Source organism: Macaca mulatta, chromosome 20 (genome assembly GCF_049350105.2).
Source record: "Macaca mulatta isolate MMU2019108-1 chromosome 20, T2T-MMU8v2.0, whole genome shotgun sequence".
NCBI classification, from domain to species: domain Eukaryota; kingdom Metazoa; phylum Chordata; class Mammalia; order Primates; family Cercopithecidae; genus Macaca; species Macaca mulatta.
In genome coordinates, this window is record NC_133425.1 from 16,329,969 (window position 1) to 16,353,505 (window position 23,537).

Below are 23,537 nucleotides of genomic sequence, written 5' to 3' on the forward strand. Positions count from 1 at the left end.
TTCTGTCTCTGCTAGCAAAATGTCATCTTCGTGAGGGCTTGGTCTTCTTTGCTGCTGCAAGCCTCAGAGATGACAACAGTGCCCAACACAGTAGATGTTCAATAAAGACGTGCAGGCTAGGTGCAGTGGCTCACGCCTGTAATCCCAGCACTTTGGAAAGCCAAGACGGGAGGATCACTTGAGGCCAAGAGTTCAAGACCGACCTGGTGAACAGCAAGACTCCATCTCTATGAAGTTTAAAAATTAAAAAAAGAATGAGCTGGGCATGGTGGCTGCACAGCTGTAGTGCCAGCTACTTCGGAGGCTGAGGTGGGAAGATCACTTGAGCCCAGGAGTTCAGGGCTGCAATGAGCTATGATTGTGCCTTGGGCGATAGAACAGGACCCTGTCTCAAAAAAAAACCCAAAACAACAAGAACAACAAAGACAAAGACATGCAGAGTGAATGTGAACCTATATATCACGCGCTTTGAAGATACATCTCCACAGCTATGGAAATCTCAAGCCCTTTGTACACAGTGGTTCCACTTCTGAGAATGTAAACCCCAAATAATCCAGCATGGAGAAAAAGCCTTAGAGGAACTGATGTTCATCCTACAGTGGCCAAAATTGCTCAAACCTGAAAAGCCAGCCTTAGTAATCAAGAGGAGGGCGTAATTATCACAATCCCGATGAATCTCATTTGTGAAATTGCAGACAGCCATTACAAATATTGTAATTGAAAGACGAGTTCATTTTTGTGGCACACACACAAAACCATAATGTGTAATGCAAAACTATAATGTGTAGTGTAAAACTGGGTTGCAAAAGCAACCCAAATACTGAGATGACAGGAGCCAGCACCCACTGTCCCCCCACCGCCACACTGTTGAGAATGTCATGCCCAGTCTCTCTGGAGGGCAATTTGGAAATTCCTACTACAATGTAAATGTTCATGTCACTAGACCCAGCAATTGCATTTCAGGAATCTATCCTAGAAATGTATTAGGAAACAACTTAGATGTCTATGAATAGGGGAATAGTTAAATAAATTATAGTTAAATAGATCACCGTATTATCAGTCGAGTGCAGTGGCTCATGCCTGTAATCCCAGCTACTCTGGAGGCTGAAGCCAGAGAATCACTTGAACCTGGGAGGCGGAGGTTGCGGTGAGCCAAGATCGCACCACTGCACTCCAGCCTTCGTGATACAGTGAGACTCTGTCTAAAAAAAATAAAGATAAATTTTAAAAATAAAAGACATCACTGTACATCAACATAATGGTGTACTATGCAGCTACTAAAAATGTGGAGATTTGCATATACCGATAAGGAAAGCTGCTCAAGACTATTAAAGATTATTAAATTGAACGAAGCAAATTGCAAAAAAATTTTTGTACAATAACAGTGGTGTCATATATGATATTATAAGCATATGCATTTTTTTAAAATCTGGAGGAGTTTGGATACAGTGGCTCATACCTATATCCCAGCATTTTGAGAGGCTGAGGTGGTAGGATTGCTTGAAGCCAGGAATCCAAGGCCAGCCTGGGCAACATAGCCAGGTCCCTGTCTCTACAAAAAGAAAAACTGTTTAGAAATTAGCCTGTAGTCCCAGCTGCTTGGCATGGGGCCGGGGTTGGGAGGGGTTGTGCAGAGGTGGAAGGACCCCTTGAACCCAGGAGTTAAAGTTTGCAGTATGCTGTGATCATGCCACTACACTCCATCCTGGGCAACATAGTGACACTCTATCTCCAAAAAAAAAAAAAAAAAAAAATGTAAACATTTGCAGAATAAAATAATGTTTTTGGTTTTTTTTTTGTTTGTTTGTTTGTTTGTTTTTTGAGACGGAGCCTTGCTCTGTTCCCCAGGCTAGAGTGCAGTGGCGCGATCTTGGCTCACTGCAAGCTCCGCCTCCCGGGTTCACACCATTCTCCCGCCTCAGCCTCCCAAGTAGCTGGGACTACAGGCGCCCGCCACCACACCTGGCTAATTTTTTTTGTATTTTTAGTAGAGACGGGGTTTCGCCGTGTTAGCCAAGATGGTCTCGATCTCCTGACCACGTGATCTGCCCGTCTCAGCCTCCCAAAGTGCTGGGATTACAGGCGTGAGAAAAACAATGTTTTTAAAAATCCAGAGGAATACATACTAAACTGTTGACAATGATTCTCTCTGAAGGACAGAGGGAGACTTTCCTCTATGTTGTCAATTTCTGTAATGTTTAAAAAATGTAAACATTAGCTGAAAAACAAAACTGAATATGCCACATGAACCCACTCATATAAGCAAACCAAAGCCAGGCACATGAAGGCTGGAAGGAGCTCTATCGAGGTGTTATTAACAGTGACTGATGGCCAGGCACGGTGGCTCATGCCTGTAATCTCAGCACTTTGGGAGGCAGAGGTGGGCAGATCACTTGAGGCCAGGAGTTCAAGACCAGCCTGGCCAACATGGTGAAACCCCGTTTCTACTAAAAATACTACTAAAAATACAAAAAAAAAAAATTAGCTGGGCATGGTGGCAGGCACCTATAATCCCAGCTACTTGGGAGACTGAGGCAGGAGAATCGTTTGAACCTGGAAGGCAGAGGTTGCGGTGAGCCGAGATCATGCCACTGCATTCCAGCCTGGGCAACAGAGCGAGACTCTGTCTCAAACAAACAAACAAACAAAAAACAATGATTGATCATTTCCAGGTGGTGGGAAAATTGAGCAGTGTTTGGCTTTTTCCTTTTGAGGGAAAACCTCATGAGCATGTATGGCCTCTTCAAAAGATAACCCACCTTTATCAGCTTCTTTGTGTTAACCGGGTGATGCTCAGGGTGTGATGCTCTGCTGATGTAACCTGCTGTTGGTGGTGTCCTGTTTCCCCAGGATGGATGACATCCAGCTCTGCAAGGACATCATGGACTTGAAGCAGGAGCTGCAGAACTTGGTCGCCATCCCAGGTAACCATTTGCAACTTCACCCTGTGCTAAGCAGATGCTGGGGGGCCCCCGACCTGGCCCATCTGTACCCTTGGGTCTGGAAGACAGTCTCATTCTTGCAATGCAGTGCTCCCTGACTGCCTGTGTCAAACACGACTTCGAGTCAGGCAAACCTGGGTTCAAGTCCTAGTGAATTCTGGTCACCTTCTTGTCCTTGGGCAAGTCACTGTACTTCTCTGAGACTCAATTTCTCCTCCTCTGAATATTGGGTAGTAATAGTAAGAGGACCTAATTCATTGAGTGTCAATATCATAAAGAGGCCGGACACGGTGGCTCACGCCTGTAATCCCAGCACTTTGGGAGGCTGAGGTGGGTGGCTCACTTAATGTCAGGAGTTTCAGGCCAGCCTGGCCAACACGGCAAAATCCCATCTCTACTAAAAATACAAAAATTAGCTGGGTGTGGTGGCGGGCACCTGTAAGCCCAGCTAGCCGGGAGGCTGAGGCTGGAGAATCACTTGAACTCGGGAGGCGGAGGTTGCAGTGAGCTGAGATTGTGCCACTGCACTCCAGCCTGGGCAATACAGCGAGACACTGTCTCAAAAAACATACAATTAAATTAAATTAAATATCATAAAAATTAATGAGATAATGCAAACTAAGTGCTTAGCTTGATGTTTGGCCTTGAGAGTCCAGTAAATATTAGCAATTATGACCATTATGATCCTACTTGGGAACAGATGAAGTGGGTACAAACTCGAACTTTGGAGTCACCCCAGATTTGGTAGTTATTAATGCCTGACTTATTTGGCGTCTTCTCCAAAGAATTTTCCCTTGCCCATCAGGCTGGGTCAGTTGCCCTCTGTAGGGCTTATCCTCATCAGAAGACTAGTCCCAGGCCGGGTGCGGTGGCTCATGCCTGTAATCCCAGCACTTTGGGAGGCCAAGGCGGGCAGATCACTTGAGGTCAGGAGTTTGAGAATAGCCTGACAAACATGGTGAAACCCCACCTCTACTGAAAATATGAAAATTAGCCAGGGGTGGTGGCAGGTGCCTGTAATTCCAGCTACTCAGGAGATTGAGGTGGGAGAATTGCTTGAACCCAGGAGGTGGAGGTTGCAGTGAGGTGAGATCACACCACTGCACTCAGCCTGGGTGACAGAGCAAGACTCCGACTCAAAAAAGAAAGAAAGAAATACCTAAGTAATTTATAAAGAAAGTAAGTTTAGTTGGCTCACAGTTCTGCAGGCTGTACCAGAAGCACGATGCTGGTGTCTGCTCAGCTGCTGGAAAGCCTCAGGAAACTTATAATCATGGCTGAAGACAAGGGAGCAGACATGTCACGTGCCCAGAGCAGGAGCAAGAAAGTGAGGGGGGAGGTGCCACACAGTTTTAAATGACCACATCTCATGAGAACTCACTCACTATCTCGAGGACAGTACCAAGGAGGATGGTGCTAAACCATCATGAGAAACCTCCATCATGATCCAATCACCTCTCATCAGGCCACGCCTCCAACACTGGGGATTACATTTCAATATGAGATTTGGGTGGAGACACACATCCAAACTATATCAGAAAGGGTGCTGCTGATTGGTTGGGGATGCAATCATAGGGGTGTGAAAATGGTTCTCAAGGGTGCTAAGTCCACTTCTGGGTGGCAGGTCCAGGTGGATCATCATTCATCAGAAATGCAAAACCTAAAAAGATATCTCAAAAGGCTGATCTTAGGTTCTGCAGTTGTGATGTTATCTGCAGGAGTAATTGGGGAAGTTGCGAATCTTGTGACCTCTGGAATAATGGCTGTAGTCATTTATGTCTACGCCTTAGCGGAATTAACCTCCTCCCATCCTTCTAACATGGGGGCCTTTTATTAGCTTTACAAAGGCAGTTTAGTTGGGGGGAAGGATTATAATCATTTAAACTATAAACTAAATGTCTTCCAAAGCCAGCGTGGCCTAAGCCTGGGAATGATTAAGGACAGTTTGAAGGTTAAAGGCAAGATGGGGGTTGGTTAGATCAGATCCCCTTCACTGTCCTAATTTTCTCACTGTTATCATTTTTGCAAAGGCATTTTCAAACAGGCCAGATAAGCACCCACCATTGCCCTTGACTTGAATGTTTTTGCCATCCTGTCAGTTCAATAAGTATGTCCCAAGAGGCCGTTCTGCAGGAAGCCCTGAACCTAGGTGCCGGACATGCAGTGATGAACAGAGAACGGTTCTCCACTCTCAAGGAGCCCCCAAGTTAGTAGAAAGAGACCGGGCCCAGCACACAGTGGGTGCCCATAAGTGGCAGTTATTCCTGAGCTACAAGTGCAGCATGAAGAGCCTTAAAGCAGCGTTTCCCAACCTTCAACTATTGACATTTGGGGTTGCCAAATGTTAATATCTTCCTTTGGGGTTGATCATTTTTTGTTGGGTGTACAGGGCTCTGTGTTGTGTCTTGTGGGATGTTGAGTTTCATCCCTGGCCTCTACCCACTGCAGGCCATTAGCACAACCTACCTGCCCACTACCCCGCTTTGGTGATGTTACCAGAAAGCGATCCTGATCCAGACCCCAAAGTTCTTGGACCAAGAGCAAGAAAGAATTTAGGGTGAGTCTGAAAGTGAAAGCAAGTTTATTAAGAAAGCAAAGGAATAAAAGAATGGCTACTTCATAGGCAGAGTGGCAGCTTGGGCTGCTTGATTGATTATACTATAGTTATTTATTATATGCTAAACAAGGGGTGGATGATTCATGAGTTTTCTGGGAAAGGGGTGGGCAAGTCCCAGAACTGAGGGCTCCTCCCCTTTTTAGACCATATACGGTAACTTCCTGACGTTGCCATGGGTAAACTGTCATGGCGCTGGTGGGAGTGACTTTTTGCATGCTAATACATTATAATTAGCCTGTAATGAGTAGTGAGGACGACCAGAGGTCACTTTCATGGCTATCTTGGTTTTGGTGGGATTTGGCAGGCTTCTCTACTGATGCTGTTTTGTCAGGAAGGTCTTTGTGACCTGTATCTTGTGCCGGCCTCCTATCTCATCCTGTGACTTAGAATGCCTAACTTGCTGGGCATGCAGCCCAGTAGGTCTCAGCCTCATTTTACCCAGCCCCTATTCAAGATGGAGTCGCTCTAGTTCAAACCCTTCTGACAGTGACAACCAAAAATGTCTAAAGATGTACAAATGTTGCTCAATGTGTACCCCAAGTTAGGTCAGGGGAGCGTGCAACATTGCCCTGTGAAAGGAAAATAAAGTCCCAGGACCCCAAATTCACTATACCAAAAGGAAAGGTTAAGCTTGGGAACTATGAGTCATACAAAAACCTGCCTTTGTTTTTTTGAGATGGAGTCTCGCTCTGTCGCCCGGGCTGGAATACAGTGGCGCGATCTCTGCTCACTGCAAACTCTGCCTCCTGAGTTCATGCCATTCTCCTGCCTCAGCCTCCCGAGTAGCTGGGAGCCTGTAGGCGCCCGCCACCACGCCCGGCTAATTTTTTGTATTTTTACTAGAGATGGGGTTTCATCGTGTTAGCCAGGACGGTCTCGATATCCTGACCTCGTGATCTGCCCGCCTCGGCCTCCCAAAGTGCTGGGATTACAGACGTGAGCCACCGCGCCCAGCCAAAACTGCCTTTCTTTTTTCCTAAACAGATAGCTGCAAGATAGAAGGCCACCTATCTTCCCTGGGGCCTCCCTCACCCTGCCAGTGTAAATTAACAGCCTATCCTCACAGGTAGGGGACAAAGACAAGACTAGAAATCATCGTCCCTCGCCCACCCGGACTCCGCGTTTCCTTTATCCTATGTAAAATGCAGATTCACTGAGGGCCAGAGAATGCAATCCTCCGCTTCCTGCCCTCTCTTTCCCCTTTAAATATTGAAGTCCTTAAGATCCTCTGCAGGAAAAAGCACACGCCAGGGATTCTACTGCTGCCTGTGTCTCTTTTTCCCAGGCGCCTCCTTGACTTTGGGAAAATAAACTTTCAGATTGATTGAGACCTGCTCAGACACTTTCACATAAGAACTACTATTTTAGTCATTAGGGTGCAGCAATCTGGGTTTTAATTCGGCCTTAGCAGGTGGGTGAACTTCGTGAAAGTTCACGACTTAATTTCTCTGAGTCTTGAATTCCTTGTTTGAACAATGAGGCCAATACTACTACCCCCGCATGGTTGTTGTGAATATCCCATAAATAACAAAGGCAAGGTGTAGGAGTGTTCGACACAGTCGTGTTGTAAAGGTAGTGTGCACCATGACAGTAGAACTGAATCCTCTAGCTTTCATGAGCATTACTAGGTGCCCAGAACTGTGCAGGCCCTAAGACTAAATGAGTGAATAAACTCTCCTAATTGAAAGAGAGTGACAGCTAGTGGGTATGGGGTTTCTTTTGGGGGTGATTAAAACGTTCTAAAATGGATTTGGTGATGGTTGCACAACTCTTCAAATACACTTGGAACAGATGAACTGCATGATATGTGAATCATATTGCAATAAAGCTGTTCCCAAAAGAAAGTTAAATGTCAAACGTAAAACAACAAAGGAATGAGAGAAAAGTACCAAAGTCTATTCACCACCCACTAGAAACCCCAATGCAATTGATCTGGCATTGTTGGCTTTGGACTCTGGCATTGTAATAGAACTCAACTAGTGACATGGTTTGGCTGTGTCCCCATCCAAATCTTATCTTGAATTGTAGCTCCCATGATCCCTATGTGTTGTGGGAGGGACCTGGTGGGCGATGACTGAATCATGGGGGTGGTTCCCCCATACTGTTCTCCTGGTAGTAAGTCTCACGAGATCTGACGGTTTTATAAGGGGTTTCCCCTTTCACTTGGTTCTCATTTTCTCTTTGCCTGCTGCCATGTAAGATGTGCTTTTTGCTCTTCTGCCATGATTGTGAGGCCTTCCCAGCCACGTGGAACTGTGAGTCCATTAAACCTCTTTTTCTTTATAAATTACTGAGTCTCGGGTATGTTTTTATCAGCAGCGTGAAAATGGACTAATACAACTAGGGTCTACTTACCTGGCACAGTAACACCAGCTATCTCCCCAGATGTTTTGCAGTGGTGAAAAGGAAGAAGTTTATTTGCAAGGCTCCAAGCAAGGAGGACTGGGCAGCTAATGCTCCAAGCCTGACCTCCTCAATGGCTTATAGGTAATGTAACTGTCCAGCAGTTCACCTTGCCCTCTGCCTAGACAAAGCTGATTTATCAAGACTGGGGAATTACAATAAAGTAATTCATGCAGAGCCGGCTGTGAGGGAGACTGGAGTTTTCTTATTACTCAAATCATTCTCCCTGAGCATTCCAGGATCAGAGTTTTTAAAGATGATTGAGTGGATGGCGGTGGGGGGGCAGTGAGTATGGACTGCTGATTGGTTGGGTCGGAGATGAAATCATAGGGAGCCGAAGCTGTCCTCTTGCACTGAGTCAGTTCCTGGGTGGGGGCCACAAGATCGAATGAGCTAGTTCATCAATCTGGGTGGTGCCTGCTGACCTGTCAAGGGCAGGGTCTGCAAAATATCTCAAGTGCTGATGTTAGGTTTTACAATAGTGGTGTTATCTTCAGGAGTAATTTGGGGAGGGTCAGCATCTTGTAGCCTCCAGCTGCATGACTCCTAAACCATAATTTCTAATCTTGCGGTTAATTTGTTAAGTCCATTTTCACACTGCCGTAAAGAACTGCCCGAGACTGGGTATAAAGGAAAGAGGTTTCATTGACTCACAGTTCGGCATGGCTGAGGAAGCCTCAGGAAACTTACAATCAGAGTGGAAAGTGAAGGAGAAGCAAGGCACTTTCTTCACAAGGTGGCAGGAAGGAGAATGAACACAGGAGGAACTACCCAACCCTTATAAAACCATCAGATCTCATGGGAACTCACTCACTATCACGAGAACAGCATCGGGAAACTGCCCATGTGATTCAATCATCTCCACCTGGTCTCTCCTTTGACACGTGGGGACTATGGGGATTATAATTCAAGATGAGTTTTGGGTGGGGGCACAAAGCCTAACCATATCACCTACAAATGCAGTCTAGTTCCCAGGCAAGAATGGAGTTTGTTTTGGGAAAGGGCTGTTATCGTCTTTGTTTTAAATGATAAACTAAGTTCCTCCCAAAGTTAGTTCAGCCTATGCCCGGGAATGAACGAGGACAGCTTGGAGGTTAGAAGCAAGATGGAGTTGATTAGGTCAGATCTCTTTCGCTGTCTCTGTTATAATTTTTCAATGGCGATTTCAGTGGGTTTTTTTGTTTTTGTTTTTGTTTTTTTGAGATGGAGTCTCGCTCTGTTGCTCAGGCTGGAGTGCAGTGGAGGGATCTCGGCTCACTGCAAGCTCCGCCTCCCGGGTTCACGCCATTCTCCTGCCTCAGCCTCCCGAGTAGCTGGGACTACAGGCGCCCGCCACCACGCCTGGCTAATGTTTTGTATTTTTCAGTAGAGACAGGGTTTCACAGTGTTAGCCAGGATGGTCTCGATCTCCTGACCTCGTGATCCTCCCGCCTCGGCCTCCCAAAGTGCTGGGATGACAGGCGTGAGCCACAGCGCCCGGCTCAGTGGGGGTTTTTAAAGGCAGAGATAAATTTCAGTCAAGCAGAAGTTACAGGCAAAATTGTAAAGCAATACATTGAGATTACACATTGATTTTGGCCTAAAGGGGCTACATACATTGAAGCTGGGGCTCACAGGTCATAGGTAGATTGAAAGATTTTCTAATTTGCAATTGGTTAAGGAAGAGAAGCTTTGTTTAAAATCGGGAGTCAAGGCCAGGTGCAGTGGCTCACGCATGTAATCCCAGCACCTTGGGAGGCCGAGATGGACAGACGGCTTGAGGCCAAGAGTTCGAGACCAGCCTGGCCAACATGGCGAGACCCCAGTCTCTACTAAAATTACAAAAATTAGCCGGGCTTGGTGGTGCCTGCGTGTACTTCCAGCTACTCGGGAGGCTGAGGCAGGAGAATTACTTGAATTAGGGAGAGGGAGGTTGCAGTGAGCCAAGACTGTGCCACTGCACTCCAGCCTGGGTGACAGAGCAAGACTCTGCCTCAAATAAATAAATAAATAATAAAAATAGTAAAAATCGGGGATCAGCAGAAAATAATGGCAACCCTGGCCCGTGGATGTGACTCCCTCCAGGCCTCTCTGGAAGACATTTAGAACAAGGAAAGATGGTCAGAATTCAGTCCTTAGTCTTCCCTTATCTGACGTCTATATGCCAGCGGATCCATTTGGTAGGGCCCTGGGTTTCTGAAAAACAATTCAGACACATATGTTAAGATGTTTATCTTTAGTTTCTATAGAGAACAAAACATCTCCAGATTCTAACTTACTTGGCTATTGTTTTAGGCTACTATCACCTTCTTGCTGATAAGTTGCTTATTGACTTTTCAAGGCTAGCTAGGTGCCTAGAATTTCCTTTGAGGGGACTCAAGATTTTCCTTTATTTCCATGCTTGGGGTTAGGGGGCTCCCACAGGCCCCAAAAGGGAGTCCCTGTATTACTGGGGGGTGTCCGGGTTCTTGGTGTTTTGAACAAAGAATTGGACAAAATGCACAAAAAAAAAGCGAGGAAAGAATGAAACAACAAAAACAGAGATTTATTGAAAATGAAAGTACATTCCACAGGGTGGGAGTGTGCCTGAGCATAGGGGCTCCAGAGCCGCATTACAGAATTTTCTGAGGTTTAAATACCCTCTAGAGGTTTTCCATTGGTTACTTGGCATACACCCAATGTAAGTGAAGTAGTGGCTCACAATTAGTCTGATTGGTTGCAGAAAGCTTTTGCAGTAGCTTTCTGTAACCGGAGATACTTTCAATTTTTCATCTGCCACACAGAAAAGGAGGGGGGTTTGCAAAGGCAGTAGCCTCCAGTCCTTTCATTACTTAGGTGTGGAAAATTGGGGTTTTTCTTTTGATTTAGTTCTAAGAAGCTGGCCCTGGGTTCCCTGCCTCCAGACTATTCTCCTGCCTCACCCGCTCCCTCTCAGCATTAGTAATTTTTTTTTTTTTTTTTTTTTTGAGACAGAGTCTTGCTCTGTCACCCAGGCTGGAGGGCAGTGATAAGATCTCGGCTCACTGCAAATTCCACCTCCTGGGTTCAAGTGATTCTACTGCCTCAACCTCCTGAGTAGCTGGGACTACAAGTGTGCACCACCACCATGCCTGGCTAATTTTTTTTTTTTTTTTTTTTTTTGAGAGGGAGTCTCGCTCTGTCACCCAGGCTGGAGTGCAGTGGTGCAATCTTGGCTCACTGCAAGCTGCGCCTCCCGGGTTCACGCCATTCTCCTGCCTCAGCCTCCCGAGTAGCTGGGACTACAGGCACCCGCCACCATGCCCGCTATTTATCTTTTTATTTTTGTATTTTTAGTAGAGACAGGGTTTCACCGTGTTAGCCAGGATAGTCTCGCTCTCCTGACCTCGTGATCCGCCTGCCTCGGCCTCCCATAGTGCTGGGATTATAGGTGTGAGCCACTGGGCCTGGCCTCATGCCTGGCTAATTTTTGTATTTTTAGTAGAGACAGTGTTTCGCCATGTTGACTAGGCTGGTCTTGAACTCCTGAGCTCAGGTGATCTGCCCGCCTCACCCTCCCAAAGTGCTGGGATTACAGGCATGAGCCACCGCGCCCGTTGAGCATTGGTAATTTTTAAAGCTTAGCACTTGATTGTGATGAGCAGTGAGGGTTAGGAACCACCAGGCCTGTTCCACTCTCTCATTTCACAGCTCTCCAAGGAATAGGCTGGTTGAAAGGTACAGAAGCCCATCCAAGTTTATGTAAGCACAAAACAGGCAATTACTGGAAGGAGAGTGGAGTTTCCTGAAGCCCTAGGGCACTGCATTCATTTCCTAGAGCTGCCTAACAAATTGGTGCAAACTGGATGGCTTAAACAACAGAAATGTGTTCTGTCTCGGTTCTGGATGTATGCTCTTTCAGTTCTGGAGACCAGACATCCAAAATCGAGGTGTCAACAGGGCCATGATCCCTCCTAAGGTTCTAGAGGAGACTCCTTTGCCTCTTCCTAGCTTCTGGTAGTGTTAGTGAAGCAGCGTCGTTGACTGGGGTAAATACCCAAGTTTCGTCGTCTCTCTCCAAGAAGATTAAGGACACGGACACACACGAGGAGTTAGTTTAGGAGTAGAGGTTTAATAGACAAAAGAAAGAGAAAGGAGAACAGCTTTCTCTGTCTCTCCAGTGAGGCCCCTGAATGGGAATTCCGGCCTGTGGCGGAGTGCACCAAATTTTATAGACAAGCTTGAGGAGGTGGTGTCTGATTTACGTAGGGCCCACAGATTGGCTGGAGCAGGTGTGATATTTACATAGCACGTGGGGAAGGCTGGCCACCCCACCCTAATCTTATTATGCAAATGGACTTTCCACTTGGGCGGCTCCACATTGTCTCCTTACTGTACACGTGCCTGGCAAAGAGAAGGGAGCATGGAGCCGCCATTTTGAATGTACCTAGACCAGGTAGCCTTTTCGTATGGGCACAGCCGCCAGCATTCACCCGTGTAAGCTTCCAGCTCTGTTGACTATGTTTACAGCTCAATTTTACCGTCTGCTCCTTGCTAGAAAAAAAAAATGATTTGGGGGCTGCTTTTCATTAAAAGGAAAACCTTACCAAGGACTTCCTTACCCTATCTGCCTAAATAATTTCTTCTTAACTCCTGTATCATTAGCAGTAGCAAATCCATACAAGTCTGAAGCAACTTGATTCTTGCCTCCTCGGAGGAAATAATTCCACCAGCAGGCATAAGGCAGAGTGAGAGACCGAGGCAAGTTTTAGAGAAGGAGCAAAAGTTTATTAACACGTCTTAGAGCAAGAATGAAAGGCAGTAAAGTACACTTGGAAGATGGCCAAGTGGGTGATGTGAGAACTCCAAGTGCACCGCTTGACCTTTGATTTGGGGTTTTATATGTTGGCATGTTACAGGGTTTTATGTCTCTCCTCCCTTCATTTTTCCTCAGGGCAGGTCGTGCGCATGCGCAGTGGCCTGCCAGCATTTGGGAGAGGCCGCGTGCACGGTGTATTTACAGAAGTCATGCACCTGATCATTTGAGATGCTTTTCCCTTACCAGTTGAGTGTTCCTAGAGGAAGGTCATATACCAGTTAGACTCCGCCATTTTGCCTCTTCGTGTGCGTGCTTGAGCCCAATCACGCAACTCCTGAGATCTCATCGGGAAGCTGCTCATCACTTCAGGTGTTTTCTATCTGTTGGGAGATGGCGTTTCCCTGGCACCAGCTGCAACCAATTATTATTTTAGCGAGACAGTTTTAACAACTGCCTGACTTCACCTGATAGTTGCCTGACATTCCTTGGGGGGAATCCCCTCTCCTTTCTTGCTCATGGTTGCCTGGCTACCTACTCTAACAGTAGCACACACAATCCTTGGCATTGCTTGGCTTGTAGTTGCACCACTTCAATCTCTGCCTCCATCTTCACATGACCATGTGTGTGTCTGTATGTCCTCTCCTCTCCTTTTTTTTTTTTCTCTAAAAGATGGGGTCTAGCTGTGTTGCCCAGGCTGGTCTAGACCTCCCAGGCTTAAGTGATCCTCCTGCCTCAGCCTCCGAAGTAGCTGCGATTACAGGTGCAGGCCACCATGCTTGGGTCTCTTTCCTTTTCTTATAAGGAAACAAGTCACTGGATTTAGGGTCCATGCTAATAAGTATGACCTCATTTTAGCTTAACTATTATAATTACATGTGCAAAGCAACTTCCAAATTACTTTGGAAATAGAATATTTCCGAATAGAAGAGACATACATGGGGAAAACTATTTCCAAATAGGGCACACACGAACTTTGGGGGTGCCGTAGTCCCTGTGGCTTACTCTAGACTGGGGGCTTGTAAACAACATTTATTACTCACAGTTCTGGAGGCTGGAAGTGCAAGATCAAGGTGTTGGCAGATGCAGTGCCTGGTCTGTTCCTTATAGATGGTACCTTCTCACTGTATCTTTGTGTGGTGGAAGGGGCAAACAAGCTCCCTTGGGCCTCTTTTATAAGGGCATTAATTCTATTCATGAGGGTTCTACCCTCATAATCTACTCACTTCCCAAAGGCCTCATTTCTTAATACTATGACCATAGAAGTTAGGATTTCAGCAGGTGGCACCTGTGGGCAAGTGAGAGCTGTTGAGAAAGGTATGTAGCACACACTCACGTCAGCAGCATTGGCCAATGACTTGGAGACTTGGGCTAGTCATAGGTCTGTGAGCTGTCGCAGCCCACTCGTGTGAGTAGGTGGTTTCTCCTGGGAGTTGCTGCAGCTGAGGCCGGGGAATGCCTCTACTGGCGAGTGACAGAAGACGTGGATGAATGGCTTGGAGACAGAGGTTTGCAGGTGCTGGGGGCCCAGCTAGTTGTTGGGTGATTCCGGCTAAGATCTAGAGAGCAGTGGGGGGCACTTGGGAATGTCAGAGTGCTGTCAATGGTTATTTGGAAAGTAAAGTCACACCACGAGCTCCTAAGAGATCCTGAGCGAGCAGGGGTCCCTGTGAGTCCATGGGTGTTGATGCGTGTTTGGAGAGGGCAGGGAGCAGCTCTGTGGTGCTGATGAGTGATTTGGGGAATCAGATCCAACCCACAAGACTTACCACGGCAGGGCCAATGACACCACCATCTAATGCAGCGATGGCTGGGAATGGGGAGCAGCTGGCAAGCCCATTGCCCTTCTTCCTGCAGTGGTGGCATCCTGGTTAATGAGAGAAGCCAACTTTCTCTGCTATCCAAATATTATGTTCTCCTTACCCCTGGTTCTCCTTCCAGAGCCAGAAGAAATTATCAACATCAGTCCTGGGCAAGCAGACAAGCTGCCCCACATTTTTTATTCTGAAGAGATTTGAGCAGAAGGAGCCCAAGTGGGTTTAAGTTTTTGCCTCCTAGTTTTCTCAAACCTCATCTTCAGCCCTCTCTCTCTCTCTCTCTTTTTTTTTTTTTTTCTCTTTGGCATCCTAACACTTGGTGTTTGGGACAGGGTTAATGTCGTTGGCATGGATGATTTTCTTCTGGTAAATTGGTTTACCCTCACCAAAGGAAAAAAAAACTAGTTCCCTCCCAGCACCCCTATCTGAGCCTCTTCTCACGCCCTGCCTTTGCAGAAGCCCCTGGCTTTGTTGTGACCATTTACTGAAGGCTCTCAGCCAAGGCCAAGCATGCCACTAAGCCATTTACTAACATTACTGCATTTCAAAATTGTATTTTATTTATACATCCAGGGTACATATGCAGGATGTGCAGGTTTATTACACAGGTCAACGTGGGCCATGGTGGCTTGCTGCACCTATCAGCCCAACACACAGGTATTAAGCCCAGCATGCATTAGCTATTTTTCCTAATGCTCTCCCTTCTCAAGCTCACCCCGCAATTTTTTTTTTTTTTTTTTTTTTTTGAGACGGAGTCTCACTCTGTCGCCCAGGCTGGAGTGCAGTGGCGCCATCATGGCATAAACACCTCCCGGGTTTATGCCATTCTCCTGCCTCAGCCTCCCGAGTAGCTGGGACTACAGGCGCCTGCCACCTTGCCCGGCTAGTTTTTTGTATTTTTTAGTAGAGATGGGGTTTCACCGGGTTAGCCAGGATGATCTCCATCTCCTGACCTCGTAATCTGCCCGTCTCGGCCTCCCAAAATGCTGGGATTACAGGCTTGAGCCACCGCATCCAGCCTTTTTTTTTTTTTTTAAAGAGGGTCTTTCTCTGTTACCCAGGCTGGAGTGCAGCGGCACAATCATAACTCACTGCAACCTTGATCTCCTGGGCTCAAGAGATCCTGCCACCTCAGCCTCCCAAGTAGCTGAGACTACAGGAACACTCCATCACACACGGCTAATTTACAAAGAAAGTTTTTTGTAGACATAGAAGGGTCTCACTATGTTGCCCAGGCTGGTCTTGAACTCCTGGCCTCAAGTGATCCTCCTGCATTGGCCTCCCAAAGTGCTGGGATTACAGGCGGCAAGCACTATGCCCAGCCCAGTACTCCCATTTTAAGCCTCACTGTGTATTTCACAGATGAGAAAACTGAGACTTGAAGAGGTCAAGTTGCTTCTCCAAGTTCATCCAGAGGGTGGAAGGGCAGAGTCAGGACTCCAATCCTGGCCGCTCAGCTCAAGTGTTTTTTTGTTTTGTTTTGTTTTGTTTTGTTTGAGACAGAGTCTGGCTCTATTGCCCAGGCTGGAGTGCAGTGGCGCAATCTCAGCTCACTGCAAGCTCTGCCTCCCGGGTTCATGCCATTCTCCTGCCTCAGCCTCCCGAGTAGCTGGGACTGCAGGCGCCCACCACCACACTCAGCTAATTTTTGTATTTTTGGTAGAGTCCACCAGGGGTTTCAGCGTGTTAGCCAGGATGGTCTCGATCTTCTGACTTTGTGATCCGCCTGCCTCTCAGCCTCCCACCACAGTGTTGGAATTACAGGTGTGAGCCACCGTGCCCGGCCAGCTCAAGTGCTTTTAGTAGCCACCCTCTCATCTGTCTATCTGTAGTTTGTTTGTTTTTTTTTTTTTGAAACGAAGTCTCATTCTGTTGCCCATGCTGGGGTGCAGTGGCTCAATCTCAGTTCACTGCAACCTCCACCTCCCAGGTTCAAGCAATTCTCCTTCCTCCTGAGGTGGTGGCTGACAGCCTCCCGAGTAGCTGGGATTACGGCTGTGCGCCACAACGCCTGGCTAATTTTTGTATTTTTGGTAGAGATGGGGTTGTTTCACCATGTTGACCAGGCTGGTCTCAAACTCCTGACCTCAAGTGATCCGCCCACCTCGGCCTCCCAAAATGCTCATCTGTCTCCTTGTCGATGTCTTCTTCTTTCCAGAAAAAGAAAAAACCAAACTGCAGAAGCAGAGAGAGGATGAGCTAATCCAGAAGATTCACAAACTGGTGCAGAAGAGAGACTTCCTGGTGGATGATGCGGAGGTCGAGCGGTTAAGGTGAGTGCACTGCGGGTAGCGGAAGAATGGGCTGCAGGACAGCGACCTTCTGCTTCCTTCCAGAACCCATCTTCTGCTCCTGGGACTCACAGCCTTGCCTAACAGGCATGGCCTTGGCCCACAGTCTCTGGACGCTGAATCCCAAGGAACCCCAGCCTTTTGGCTTGAGAACTCATTTCATATTCAAGAGAATTTCAAATCTGTGCCTCTTGAAGGAATGTTGTTCCAGGAAGTGACCGGGGAGGAGTCACATCCCATAATACATGACAGAGCTTCCTACACATCCTGCCACTCATCAAGGCAATGTCTCGAAACTTCTGCTGTCAGTTTCTACAGAAACTCTGCCACCTGAACTGACTTGCTCCCCACCCCTGCCCTCCCAACCTCCCAGCTTTGTTCTCCCCCTTTCCCTTCCCCTTAGTGGCACCAATGCCCTTTTCTAAGTGTCAGGGTCTTCTCTTTGCATCTGCCACCTTGACCTGGACAACCACAGCCCTGGAACTGCAGTGTAATATGTTGTAAATGTAGAAAATGTGGAAAGCTGTACATGTTGGTTCTTGATTTTTGTTTTCTTGCACCAGAGCAACGATTTTAGGGCCTTCCACAAGGAAAGAGGCCCTTCCAACCCAGAGGGCAACTTGCTGTTTATTCTCTGTGTCCTCAGAGACCTTTCTTCAAGTCCCCTGGGACTAGCAATTCCACTGCCCTTCTTCATGCTGCAGTGGACTTCTGGTTAATGAGATAAACCAACTTTCCTTCCTATCCAAATATTATATTCTATGGCTGGATGCAGTGGCTGACGCCCGTAATCCCAGCACTTTGGAGGCTAAGGTGGGTGGATCATCTGAGGTCAGGAGTTCAAGACCAGCCTGGGCAACATGGTGAAACCCCGTCTCTACTAAAAATACAAAAATTAGCCGGGTATGGTGGTGCACGCCTGTAATCCCAGCTACTTGGGAGGCTGAGGCAGGAGAATCATTTGAACCTGGGAGGCAGAAGTTGCAGTGAGCCAAGATTGCATCAATGCACTCTAGCCTGGGTGACAGAGTGAGATTCCATCTCAAAAACAAAACAAAACAAAAACACAAAAAAACTACAACAACAAATATTATGTTCTCCTTACCTCCAGTTCTGCTTCCAGATCTAGAAGAAATTATCAATGCCCCCAGACAAGCTGCCCCAACATAGTGAGACCCGCCCCCTGCCCATCTCTACCATTTTTTAAAATTAGCTGGGAGTGGTGGAGTGTTCCTGCAGTCTCAGCTACTTGGGAGGCTTAGGTGGGAGGATCTCTTGAGCCTAGGAGTTCAAGGCGTCTGTGAGTTATGATCGTGCCATTGCCTGGGTGGCAAAGAAAGACCCTGTGTCTTCAAGGCAGTTCAGCAAGTCTGCACCACCTACTTAGTGATCCTTGGAAGAGCTAGGGTGACTTGCTTTCTGAGACCTGCCTCAGACTTTGTGGAAGCACAGGTGAATAGGGTGGCTTCAAAATACAAGGTCAGGAGAGGTGCTGCCTCACTCACTGACCCCCCAGCAGGGTCCTGTAACGTCCCTGCCTCTGACCTGGGATCTCTTACCTACCTCTGGGTAAGCATTTACTCCATCATTGATATGTCTCTGGTTCAGAGCAGGTTCATCAGATACAACATACACATACTGTACACACATAACACACAACAACATACATGCACCATCCACAAAGCCTGTTTCTTAATTTAGTGGTTTATTTCATTGGTTCCTTGATGCTTTCCTTGCTTGCTATATATCTTGTTTTCTTTTACCCATCTACTTTCACAGGGAGCAAGAAGAAGACAAGGAAATGGCTGATTTCCTGAGAATCAAGTTAAAACCTCTAGACAAAGTAACCAAATCTCCAGCCAGTGAGTATATTCATTATTCATTCCCCTCCCCTACAAAAGAGAAAAGGATCTTTCAGGCCAGGCCCACAGTGGATCACGCCTGTAATCCAGGCACTTTGGGAGGCTGAGGTGGGTGGATCACTTGAGGTCAGGAGTTCGAGACCAACCTGGCCAACATGGTGAAACTCCACCTCTACTAAAAATACAAAAATTAGCTCGGCATGGTGGCACATACCTGGAATCCCAGCTACTCAGGAGGCTGAGGCAGGAGAATTGCCTGAACCCGGGAGATGGAGGTTGTAGTGAGCTGAGGGTGGGCCACTGCACTCCAGCCTGGGTGACAGGGTGAGACTCTGCCTCAAAAAAAAAAAAAAAAAAAAAAAAAAAAAAGGCCTGGCACGGTGGCTCACACCTGTAATCCCAGCACTTTGGGAGGCTGAGGCAGACGGATCATGAGGTCAGGAGATCAAGACCATTCTGGCTAACACAGTGAAACCCCACCTCTACTGAAAATATAAAAAATTAGCCAGGCATGGTGGCGGGCACCTGTAGTCCCAGCTACTCAGGAGGCTGAGGCAGGAGAATGGCATGAACCGGGGAGGCGGAGCTTGCAGTGAGCTGAGATTGCGCCGCTACATTCCAGCCTGGGCGACAGAGCGAGACTCCGTCTCAAAATAAATAAATAAATAAATAATAAAGAAATTATGCCCAATTCAAACTGGTCTAAGCAAAAAAGGAATTTGTTAGAGAAAGAGCAACAAGAAGTAGGGCCTCAAGGACTGAACACTATTACCTCCCCCACTTTTCTTCTTTTTCTCATCTCTGCCTCTCTTTGCATGCAAGCATCATTTTTCTTCTACTACACAGGCCGTCTCCATGGGACCAGAACCCTAGAACCATAACTTAGCAACTCTGAGGCAATGCCACAGATTCTTTTTCCTGGTATCGAAATATGTAAGTCTCAGGGAAAGATTCTGATCAACCCTTCTTGGATTATGTTCCCACCTCTTAGATCCGTTACCATCACCAAGAGAATGGGGGTACTGGGATTGGCTAGGAATGTATAACATGCCAACTCCTGCAGTCACAGGGACATGAGCTGTTAGAGGAAGAGGGACTTGAAATCTTGCTGAGAAGACAAAAACCAAAAGCTGCCACTGTCTGTAAAACTACAAACCCAGTTTTCATTAACATCCTGTGAAATACGGTTGGAGGGAGTAAGGAAAGAGAAGGGCAATGATCTTTTCTGCTGGCTCCTATAACCACAATGCATGTGATCACTGCCTAAGGCCAACATCCTCCTCAATGGACCCTTTCATGAAAGGCAAAGTAGAAAAACTCCATCTAGCAGCATGGAGGAGGAGCAAGGAAACTTGCCTTCTCTATTGGGTTATTGGTGGAAAAAAGAAATGATTCTGGCAAGAAATCAAAACACCAAGCCTGCACCACATGCAAGGGGCCAGCTTTTACTACTCATCTGGTACGGGAATTCCAAGTTGAAAAATAAAAACTCTTGTAAAACCAGCGAAATCTCTGGGATCCTAGCAGATTTAGCAAATGCAAAACTGCTCAGTGGGGATTCTTCTGGATCCCATGGTATACAGTATTCTCACAGGAAAAAAACAATCCCCTTGAAGATGAGCCCTCAATAAAAATGAAAAACCTGACCGGGCACAGTGGCTCATGCCTGTAATCCCAGCACTTTGGGAGGCCGAGGTAGGCAGATCATGAGATCAGGAGCTCGAGACCAGCCTGACCAACATGGTAAAACCTTATCTCTACTAAAAGTACAAAAATTGGCCGGGCGCGGTGGCTCAAGCCTGTAATCCCAGCACTTTGGGAGGCCGAGGCGGGCGGATCACAAGGTCAGGAGATCGAGACCACAGTGAAACCCCGTCTCTACTAAAAATACAAAAAATTAGCCGGGCGCGGTGGCGGGCGCCTGTAGTCCTAGCTACTCAGGAGGCTGAGGCAGGATAATGGCGTGAACCCAGGAGGCGGAGCTTGCAGTGAGCCGAGATCGCGCCACTGCACTCCAGCCTGGGCAACAGCGTGAGACTCCGTCTCAAAAAAAAAAAAAAAAGTACAAAAATTAGCCAGGCATGGTGGCACGCACCTGTAATCCCAGCTACTCAGGAGGCTGAGGCAGGAGAATTGCTTGAACCTGGGAGGTGGAGGTTGCAGTGAGCTGAGATCATACCACTGCACTCTAGCCTGGGCGACAGAGCGAGACTCCATCTCAAAAAAAGAAAAGAAAAGAAAAAAACCCATGAAGAACCGAATCACCATGAGGAGAATCAGTAGATGCACCAAAGAGAATGTCCTCCCAAGAACCAAAAATAATAGAACTATTTAAAAAGGAAAATAAGCTAAGTACTTTTAAATTATCAAAGAGCTAAGAGAAGGACTAAAACCCAAAATGAAATAGTAAGATGCTATGAAAAAAGAATAAGTAGACATGCAAAAAATTGGCCTTCTGAAATTTTTTTTATCAATAAAGTAAAAATTCAAAGGATTAAATACAGAGACACAGCTGAAGGGAGAATTTATAAATTGAAAGGCAGCCCTAAGAAAATTACACAGAATGCAGCATAAAGATAAAAAGAGATGGGAAATATGAAAGAGAAGTTATAAAACCGAGAGGATAGAGTGAGAAGGTCCAACTTACATGTGATAGGCATTCTAGGGGATAAAACAGAGAATGGGAGGTGGAGGTGTCTGAAAAGACATATGAGCGTTTTCAAAAATTGAAAAATATGAGCCCTCAGATTGAAGTGACTTGAACAAAATTTCCCATTTATCTATTTACCAGATAATTATTGGATGTCAGGCCCTGTGCTAGGCTTGGCAGGTTCAATGATGATAAGAGCTGACTAGGACAAGGGCTGAAAGTTAGGGTTGGAAGCTGAGAATTGAGGACCATATAAAATGAGGACCATAAAATGAGGACCAGCTGAGGATCATATAAAATGTGCATCAGCTCTCCATACCATCTGAACAAGGCCTAGAACAAGACCTGGCCAGGGGTTGCAGTGGGGCTGGGCTGCAGATGGTCAGGGTTCCCCTTACCTCACCTCTCTCTGTTCCTTTCTCCCCCTCTCCCTGTGCTCACATCTTGCTGCAGGCTCCCGGGCAGAGAAGAAAGCAGAGCCCCCACCTAGCAAGCCCACGGTGGCCAAGACGGGGCTGGCACTCATCAAGGATTGTTGCGGGGCCACCCAGTGCAACATAATGTAGCCCCCATGTGGGGTGCCCTGGGGCCATGGGCCACCCCCCACCCTCTTGTCTTTATAGCCCCCATTTCACCGGGGCCCAAGAGCTCTCCAAGGCAGAAGGGGTTGAAGGCAAGCCCGTGACTGTCGCCAGAGGCCATGGGCGCGGCAGGCGGGCCCGGCCACCCTGTACAGAGTGTAGCAGTAGGGAGTCCCTCACCGTCGCATGGCCCTCCCCAGAGCATGCCGAACCCAGGAGTCTGTCTCACTGTTTATCCAACCACCAGGAAAGGTCCTCCCTCAAAAAAGCGTATCTCCACTTCTCTCTAGCTGTATCTAACCCACCGTGTGAATGAACTGGGAGAGGGGCATGCTCCCCAGCTGTGTGTAGTTGTGACTTCTCAACAATCTAGCACCATGTCGGACACATCCCCCATCCACCCTCCTAGCTCTGCTCTCAGGCCTGCCCCACATGGGCACAGGTCCCCTCCCCTGTCTGTCCTCTCCCAACAACTGCGCCCTAGAGGGCTCCGCACGGCCCCTGTGTCTCTCCACCACCTCCTATATAGCATTCCCAGAGACCCAGAGGGCCCATTTGTAAAGATCAAGCTTGTGTGTGGTGTCGTGGTCACATCTCCCGCTTCCCCTCATCCTGTGTCTGGGCACGGTTCACAGCAGGACAGTGTCCACTGTGCTCTCAGTCTGCCCCAGGTGTGTGCCTGAAGGGGGCCTGGACTGGCACGGATCCAGCTTGCAGAAGAGCCAGCAGGGAACTGGAAGCTCTGAGGTCAAGGCCAGGGCAGTTGAGAATGGGACCCAGAGTAGATGCTGACCTGGGCACCCCACCACTCCGGGGCCATCACAGAGATGCCAGCAGGACACCACTTCACCAGCCCGACACACAGACCTCTGTAAAGAACGGCGACGGGCGGGAGAGGCAGCGTGTGACCAGATTGTGTCCCGTCTTTGGGTGGCGTATATTAACCAGCTGCCAAACACTTCGACCTGTGTAACTCCATGTACATTTGCGACAGCCAGCCCGGTACAGCCTGTGTGACTTCTCTGTGTGTGTGTGTGTCGTGACCGGCCTAAGTAGTTAGCATAACTCAAGATTCGCTGATGTGCAGTCACCCATCAGAGAAAATAAAAATGGAAACCACGTTCACGGCATTTTAAAAGTTTTTACTTTTTTTCTTGATTATGGAAGTAATCCATGTACATAGTAAATCATTTTAAAAGTACAAAAAGTATGAAGAAGTTTGTTTTTTTTTAAAAAAAAAAAAACATTATTCCTCCAACTAGAGACCACTTCGACATTTCAGCATTTAAAAAGTCTTTTTTGTGCATTTTTTTCATCGTTGACATCATATTGTGATATCATTTATAACCAGTTTTTGCCCACTTATTATACCACTACCATCTTCCATATCATTAAAAGCTCTTTGTAAACATTAAACACTCTTCATAAATCATACCAATGTCTGTTTAGTAATCTATCTTTTGGTGTACTGTAATTCACCTAACCATTTCCTCACTATTGGACTTGTGGACTGGTGCTAGGTTTTCTTTTTTTTTTTCTTTCTTTCTTTTTTTTTTTTTTTTGAGACGGAGTCTCGCTCTGTCACCCAGGCTGGAGCGCAGTGGCGCGATCTTGGCTCACT

General features: G+C 47.1%; 1 protein-coding gene across 1 annotated transcript in view; it reads left to right on the plus strand.

The window, feature by feature from the left end:
- Positions 1 to 23,326, plus strand: part of BMERB1 (bMERB domain containing 1) — a 169,196-nt gene extending 145,870 nt beyond the window's left edge. The window contains 4 exon segments of the mRNA NM_001194421.2: positions 2,851 to 2,924; positions 16,691 to 16,805; positions 18,603 to 18,685; positions 21,789 to 23,326. Coding sequence (NP_001181350.1) covers positions 2,851 to 2,924; positions 16,691 to 16,805; positions 18,603 to 18,685; positions 21,789 to 21,901 — 385 coding nt within the window. The 3' untranslated portion in view covers positions 21,902 to 23,326.
- The last annotated feature ends 211 nt before the right edge of the window (positions 23,327 to 23,537 follow it).